The sequence below is a fragment of the Centruroides sculpturatus genome, unplaced genomic scaffold (genome assembly GCF_000671375.1).
Source record: "Centruroides sculpturatus isolate CEXI.00-Female unplaced genomic scaffold, Cexi_2.0 scaffold326, whole genome shotgun sequence".
In the NCBI taxonomy this organism is placed as follows: domain Eukaryota; kingdom Metazoa; phylum Arthropoda; class Arachnida; order Scorpiones; family Buthidae; genus Centruroides; species Centruroides sculpturatus.
In genome coordinates, this window is record NW_019384563.1 from 343246 (window position 1) to 352146 (window position 8901).

Consider the following 8901-nt stretch of genomic DNA (forward strand, 5'->3'; position numbering starts at 1 on the left):
AATAAATTCAAAATTTATTGATAATTTTGAATTTTATATTACTTTACTATCAATAATAACATGGATGTACAGTAGAGCCTCGATTATCCGACCGTCCTAGTCGGCAAATTTCAAATGTCCACTAGTGATGTGGCGCTACAATATTTGGCTATATCTTGGCTACTTTAATATTATTTTTACGTGTTTTAGCTGGCAACACTCATTTGACCACGAAAGGGAGCCAGTATTTAAATGAGGCTTAATTTTCTAATTTTTAACGATACAATAGCGATGATTATTATTTTAAAAAATTTTTGTTAGGCTTAATGTTAGGTTTGTTAGGGATATACAGTAATAATATACTACACTAATAATGGATTTTTTCATACTTTTCGGTTATCCAACTTTTCAACTATCCGACCAACCCCAGTCCCCAATTGAGTTGGATAATCAAGGCTCTATTGTATTATTATTGTAAGTAAAATAACTAATGTACAGTTATACATATTTAATCTTTCAAAGGAATTAAAATATGGTTATTATGCTGCAGTGGCACTTAAAGAAATGAAATGTAAAGAATCAGAATGGTATTCTTGTGATGATCTCAAAAGTTAATACTTTAACAATTTTTGTTGAATGGGTACAATTGAATTTTGAAAATTAAATTCAAATGATTGCTTTTGGTTTAATTTTTTGTAAGGAAAATGTTAAAAACCATTGTTCAAAATTCAAAATTATTTTAGTTGGAAACTATAGTTTACCAATATTTATAAATACACACCAAAACAATGAAAATATTTTAAAATTGTGTGAAAATAATGCATTAGTTATGTTTTTTTTACATTTGTAATTTAAAATTTTCCTTTGCATATATAAACGATATTTAATTTTCTTAGAAATTTAAATAATACAACCCAAATAAAGGTGAGGTGTAAACAAATTAAAACCATAAAGTTTATAACAAATAGTTTCTTTATAATCAATTGATAATGTTTTTACAAGATGCATAATGACATTAAAATTTTATGATTTATTTCACATATGCTCATTCATTGTCCGATGCACTTGCTTTCTTCTTCTTTTTCTTTTCTTTCTTTAAAATCTACAAAAAATAGATCTTTATTTTATTTTTGAATATCAAATCTTCATTATTAAAAATATCTATTAAAGTGAAAACAATAAAGAAAAAGAATAATAATTTTAATAGAACATGTCAGTTTTTAATCACAGCAAAAAAAAATTTCTTGTGGTTTTTGAAATAAACATTTAAGTTTTCTAATTATGAATATTCCTTTTGATGGCAAAATTTGATCCTTCTCTAGAATTTTATTTTGACAGTGGTAAATTTTGTAATAAGGTGATCTGTTATATCAAGCTTTTACTTTGAGTCTGAAGAAATTGATCTGTTATAATGAGTAATATGGAAAAGTCTTACTATACAATAGAATCACATTAGAACAATCTTGATAATGGACATGGATAAATATTTGCAGTTCACAGATCTTTTCTCCAGGTCTACATTAATGTATTTTTATCTCATTGCAGCAATCTGTTCTTGCAAATGTAATGAGATTCTACTGTGTATAATAATACTGACTTGTCCATTACTGTATATTGACATTACAACTAAAATTTTGTCCACAATGTATAAGCCAAATTTTTATTAAACTTGTAAAAGCAATGTATCTATTGGTAGATCTAAAGCTTTTATTTTCTTTTATGATCCATGGATTTGCTTTACACAAAAAAACCAAAACCTGTCACTTAAAAAGAAATCTAAACAAAAACTAGTCAATTAGATTTTCACATTACATCTAGTTTTTGTTTCATTTTCTATGTCAATAAAACAAATCTTGTGTTATTTTTGGAAATAAAACAATTATTGCAACAAAATAAAATGGCGACTAAAAAGTCTGTAACAACAGAATAGTGGTCTGCAGACCCAAAAAATAGTCTGTAGTAACAAGAGTCTGCTACAGCAAATGAGTTTTCTTATAATTTTCCTATACTTTTGGCTAGACTGACATCAGCCATCCATAACAACATAAGGTCCATTATATCAAGCTTTTAGTGTATAACCACAAAAACAAAAAACAATCAAATAGGTGGAGATATGCTCAAGAAAAGTAGACAAGACTATCTCAAGCTAGACAAAAAAGAGAGAGTTGCTTCATTGTTATCATATTTGATGGCAATTTTCAATATTTTTAGATAAAAAAAAAAAACAGAAAATACAGTCTGATTTCATCTTTCTCTTTTTCAGAAGAAAACATACCACCTGAAATTCTTGGTTCTCCATTCAAGAGTTCTTGGCTTTTCTGATGTCAGATCAGTTTCAGGTTCCATTATGAGCTCTTCAATGTCATCTTCATTCACTTCCAATTTGAAATCTCTAGCAGTTGTCAAAATTTCATCCATAATTTTAGGGACATCTCAGTCTCCAAGCAGAATTCAACTGTCATTGAATGACTTCTGGCTGTGCCTTTTGAATGAGTCAGATAGCATCAAGAATATATTTTTCTTTCCAAAACATTTTTAATGTCATCATTGAGGAGAACTGGCATGCTTCAAAACACCTTAGATTCTATCTCATCATGTGTGACAAATGACAATTGTTTCTTCAGTTCTCCAAAAATTTCTCTAGCTTTCTCTTGAATGATAGTCATACTAGTTTCCTTTCTTTTATCCAAATTAAAAGCAATCTCTCCATTTTTTCATGGATGGCATATCTTTGTTTCTCAGATGTAATTTTTGTTACTCCTTTAGCTGCTTGTGCTTTCTTAGCTAAGACTGTGCCTACTGTAGACCTCTTCAAGCCATACTGTCTAACAACATCAAACATCATCTGCCCATTCTACCTTGGCTATTAATTCGCTTGGTTTCTTTGGTGAGCACAATTCTTGATACTCCACACTTTTTAGGCTCCATAATATTATAATATTAGTTTCTTTTTAAATTACAAGTTCAGAAAAGCACTTAGAAAAGGCTGGAATTACAAGGAAGAGTTTCAAAGTTTGGAGGAATATTATCTGATTGGTATCAGGTTAATTAATTAAGCATCAATGTCGACATCTCCCGCACTCCGAAAGGTTTTGAATTGTCACCTGGAAACAAGGGAAGACCAATTGGTATTCATTATTTTACGTCATTTCTTGTGCTTGTTCTGTGAGGTGTTTGTTATCCAAACATTAAAATCTTTCATGAAAGTGTTTGTTGTCCAATTTGTTTGCAGTCTGAACTGTTCATTAACTGATTACCCACTGTATTTGTTTAGTTTTAGTCTGAAGTCAAGTTTTGTCTACTTCATTATTTCAGGTTTGGTTGATTTCCTTGTAACAACAAACTAGTCAATATTGGTATGAATCCTTCCATCTGTGTAACTAAATTTGTAAAATTGCTATTAACAGGGTTCCTACTCAAATTTTTGTTTGAAATTCCACAACTCCCTGACCAACTCCAAACCTTGCATCACTTACAGTATGGCACAGTGACAAAGTAAAACAGCATTTGACTTACTATGCACATAAGCTATTGCTTCAACTTTTTAATTAATAATTCAGCAATTAGAAAAAATAAAATGTTTTATCCTGTCATTAATTTAAAACATTATTCAATAACAAATGTTACTGAAGAATTCATGTACAAATGTATTTATTAAATTTATTAAGGGATAAACTGGAAACAAATCATAAATTGTTTTGTTTGCAATCAAAAATAAATACCATATAAATTAAAATTATTTATTTGTAATTTTTTGTACTTTATTGTCATTTCATTAACACTTACCATTTGCACACTCAATTTGAGGACAATTGTGCTGGATTTGGAGTTGAAATATTTCAAAAAAATTTTAATGAACGTTAGATTATTGAAGTATTACAGATTTTCTTCTCAAATCCATAATACAGCATAATTAATATTGCCATATGTTATAATTGGGACTTAGTTTTTAAAATAAATCTGCACTAATATTGATTGTTTATGTGAAGAAATATTATAAAATGAAACAAGGAGCAAGCATTGCCAAATGCCAGGGATCAAACTATCAGTAAAAAAAAGTAAATGTCTAACAGTTTTATGAACATATCTTGTTAGTACTTGATAGGCCTCCTTGACATATAAGTCAAGTTTTCACTCATAAGAACACATTTTCTGGAGAAAGTCAGTTAACCTGAGTCATCCTGGACAAGTTGAGACAGGTATGAGGCAGTCTCACAGGTAAGCTACCAACTTGGCTCCAGATTGGTCGACCAATGGATCTAAACTTAGATATAAGGCAATGTAATTGTTTGAACCAGGAAGAAACAATCCTGGCCTAAGACTGTGTTGTGAGAAGCAGATAAAAAATATTGCTGTGTATATATTGTAAACCAGTGTTTCTCAACCTCTAACAAATCGTTGCCCCCTTCACGTCAAAATTCCGATGCCGAGGGCCAAGGCTAATGCCAAATTTGTACTGCATTGAATAGTATACTAACCAGTATAATGTTATTTGTTTAATTATTTTACGATATAACAAATAAAATATCTAATTATTCTTAAATATTTGTTTTTTGCCCCCCAAAATATAAATTGTTACTAATCGCCCCTCAACATGAAAAAAACGCCCACATGGGGGCGATATCGCCCCCGTTGTGAAACACTGTTGTAAACAGTGTTTCTCAACTGAAACAGTGTTTCAGTGTTTCTCAGTGTCAAATAAATGGACTTAATCTGAATTCAATGAGTTGTAAGGTGTTCTTTCAGGCAGACCACAGATCCAGAAATTGAAAGATAAGATTCAAATTTACTTGTTAATTGTAATCACTGTATATTTTATTTTGTTTAAAGGTCTGATTTTGAGTGATTTTAAAATACAGTAGAGCATTGATTATCCGACTCGATTGGGGACTGGGGTTGGTCAGATGACTGAAAAAACAAATAACCGAAAAATATGAAAAAATACATTATTAGTATAGTATATTAGTATATCTCATGTAATTAGTATATCGCTATTAACCTACTTTGCGTTGAATTTTCGTTGATGTTAAGCCTAACAAAAATTTTCTAAAAATAATAATTGTCGCTATTGTATCATTAAAAATTAGAAAATTAAGGCTTGTTTAAATACTGGCTCCCTTCCATGGTCAAACCAGTGTTGCCAGCTAAAACACATAAAAGTACTATTAAAGTAGCCAAGACATAGCCAAATATTGTAGCACCACATCACTAGCAGACATTTGAATTTGCCGACTAGAACGGTCGGTTAATCGATGCTCTACTGTACCATCTTATAATGAAATAGAATAAGTCTTATGTAAAAATACTTAATTATTAAATCTAAAATTGGGACAGATAACCTGTCTGAAATGCATACCAACAATGTCAATAGTGTATGATAAGTCCTCTGTAAAGCCAAAACTTAGTGCTCATAGTTCTATATTGTAACATAAGGACAGACTTGTGAGGTGTTGATTACAATATATTGTATTTAGACTGTAACTTTTTGTTGGAAAAATTTAATCTCCTTGCTAACAATTGGAACCTTTCCATTGTCAGTGTCATCACTATATGAGACAATCTTACCATATTGCCATCCTTCCCTTCTGTACAGAGAACAAATACCAAAATTAACCTTTTTTTTTTTTTTTGTTTGCTGTAATTAGCTAATAGTGACTGATCCCAACAAGAGAGACATATATACAACAAATTTCAAAAGTAATAAAGAACAGTCAAATAAAAATCTTTCCAGAAGGAGAATTGTCAGTTGGAATCATGTCAGCTCTTTCCAACTATTCTGTTCATCAAAAAAATAGGTTTTAACTCACAATCTGAACATTCATGCTAACTAAAAGATCATACTTTGTCTAAGAAATTTCTTCCTGCCAGAAAGCAAATTTGCACAGTGTAGTAATAAGTTTTTTGTGTTGGGCCTTGGCTGGATATCTTTCAATTTTTTAATGTGTGTTCATATTAATTAAACTTTGAAACATTTATTCTTTTTCTCTACAACTTGTCAATGTCCACTTTTCTATCAATCACTTTTGTTAATAGTATCAACAATTTCCATTTTGATTGTAAGGCACACATCACAATTACAGTTGAGGTTTGCATACACCACCATTCAGACCTGACTGATTGGTTCTTGTGTGAAAAGTACTGTACTTAATATTCATATTCTAAATTACAATAAGGTATTGAATGATTTTTTACTTTAAAGGATATATATTTAACAAAAAAAAATAATAATAAAATTTTGTTGAATTTAGGATGGATATCATCTGCTGGCTGGCAATTCCTAATCGTGTATAAAATAAAAATAAATAAATAAATTTTATCCATAATAATAATTTAAAATAAAACATTACCTGTTCTGAAGACTGTAAAACAGTACTGTCGTCATCTAATTTCATTTTCTTCTTCTTTTTCTTCTTTTCTTTTTTAGTTGTCATTTCTTGTGGTGCTTCTTCTTTGACACTTGGCATAGCTTCTTCTGTAGAACCATTCTCACTACTGCTTGCACTAACATGTCTCTGAAATGACAATTTAAAAAAGTTACATCTTTAAGCAGGTCTTTTAATTGTAAAATAAATGAATAGTGCTTACATGCAGCCATTGATAAAAAAGTTACACAACCAGATAAATTTTCCAAATATGGCAAAATTTGCACACAGCTGTTTCACAACTAATTATTCACAGATGACATGTTAATGATTACAGTTGTTGTTCTTCAATTATATGAGGTAATGTCATCAAAATGCCTTAAAATTCTTACTGCTTAGCTTTTAAAAAGGCTCAATGTGCTCAAATTTTTAGTTTACCCATAGTTTAGAAGCCTTTCATTGCATCATATGGGCATTCCTGGTGTTCAAAGACATTCTCAAACTCTTTCAGCTATGCAGATAGGCATATATATCAGACAACCTCTGGATGCTTTAGACATATCTGATTGTAACATGCATTGCAATATGAACAGTTACAATTGCTCTCTTTGTTCACCATCCAGGAAGATAGATGGAAGCTATGCCAGAGACAGTTCTCTAATACAGCTTTCACCTATATTCCCATACCATTGGCAAGTGACTAAATTTGCATGCATGACTACACATCCTGCCATTACTCCCAATATTATTGGCTTTATTTGCAGTGGTACCATGTCAGAGAAGCATAGACTGCTATGGACTGACAGCATGTTGTCTTTAACAATGAATATAGTTTTTTTGAAAATAGACAACTACTGGGAGTACAATCCTTTACTGCCAAACAGCACAATGCCCCACTGGCACTAATCATGTCAAGATGGTGGTCACCTCTTAGTGGTGATACGAGGGAGATTGACATACAGTGATAAAGTCGGGAAATCCTGTGCACAGATGTATTGTCTTTGATGACAAGTTTGCAAATATCAAAATAATGACAAGTTTTTAGCAAAATAATGCTCAGCCATATACAACCAGGGTTCCCCAGAAATGTCTGTCATGTTTCCACACATCCTTGGCATATCTGATTTCCAGAGCCATTGCCCATTGATTTGTGAGACGAAACGAGATGCCAGCTTCAGCAATCTACAAAGGGACTGAAGTGGCAGGTGCAACACCAGTGAATGAATATGTCACAGGCTAGCATATGGTGCCTGTAAGGCTCTGTGCCAAAACAGGTCTTACAAGGTACTAAGGTTTCTTTAAAGTCTTTGCTATAATACAGTCAACCCCCCTATAACACTGTTGATTATTCCGTTTTATATGAATTCCACGTTGCATGAGTCACTTACATTTTACAAATACGCGTGCCGGGCTGTGAACGGCTAATGCATTTGTAAAATCTAAGTGGCTTGTACAACATGGAATTCATATAAAACGGAATAATCAAGTGTTATAGAGGGGGTCGACTGTATTATAATTATTGTCAATATGTTCATATTAAAAGTTTCATTTGATTCCAACATCTGATTCTTGATGCATAATTATTTTTGTCAATGAATGTATTAAAAAAAATTATTTTTGAATAAATTAATATTCAGTAATAAAGTTAAATATTGTTTATCAAAATATATAAGTAATTGAGTGATTTTTTTATAGAAACAATCATCTATACACTATATTGCACAGTAACTTTTTAAAGGTTTATTAAACTGAAAAAAACTAATGTTTTTGGCCACATTTGATTTGTCTGTTATATAAAAAAATATAAAGTGGCTTTTGGTATGGTGAGTTAATAAGTAATAAATTAATACCTTTCGTGACACTTCTGGAACTTCTACCGGTTCTGTCTTAATATTTGCAACTGGTACGGCTCCTTTTCTAAAATTTAGATAACATAAAAGAAAAATTTGTATTTAATGTTTGAATCTGAAATTAACTGTTAATGATAAAATAATAAATAGTTTAAACTTTAAATACAATAAATGTAGAAAATCAAGCTGTTTCAAATTGTTATATAGAAGGAATTTAAAAGAATATTTCAACTCCTTTGTAAATTAGTATATCTTGGTATATACTGATTTATATAGCTAACATTTTCAGACTTTTGAAAGGCCATGATCAGGCTGTTAAAATAAAGGAACAATGTTTCAAATACACTGTCATTGGTACCTTATAGATTTGTTAAAAAAATAAATACAGTGGTACCTCAGGATACGAAATTAATCCGTTCCGAAACTGAGATCGTATCATGAAAATGTCGTAAGCTGAATCATTTTTCCCCATATGATTACACGTAAAACCAAATAATTCGTTCCAACACGAAAAACATACTCAAATTAAAGCCAAGTAATACATTAAAAAAAATAACTGTAGTAAGAAAAACAAATGAAAAATGCGAACTAATGTAACGTCGTATGGTGAGTTTTTGTTCGTATCGTGGAGCAAAAATATGTTCGAATTTCATGTCGTATCCTGAAAATTTCGTATGCTGGGGCGTTCGTAACCTGAGGTACCACTGTAT

General features: G+C 30.8%; 1 protein-coding gene across 2 annotated transcripts in view; it reads right to left on the minus strand.

Annotated features, from left to right (window-relative positions):
• Positions 1-933: 933 nt before the first annotated feature.
• Positions 934-8901, minus strand: part of LOC111623999 (H/ACA ribonucleoprotein complex subunit 4-like) — a 29346-nt gene continuing 21378 nt past the window's right edge. Inside the window, exons 7-9 of one of the 2 annotated variants that reach the window (XM_023366767.1) lie at positions 8192-8258; positions 6327-6491; positions 934-1081 (exon numbers count right to left, since the gene is read on the minus strand). In XM_023366767.1, the coding sequence (XP_023222535.1) occupies positions 1025-1081; positions 6327-6491; positions 8192-8258 (289 nt within the window). In that variant the 3' untranslated portion in view covers positions 934-1024. Of the gene's footprint in view, positions 1082-5991; positions 6257-6326; positions 6492-8191; positions 8259-8901 lie in introns of those variants that run through there. The other variant, XM_023366768.1, reaches the window with a different exon arrangement.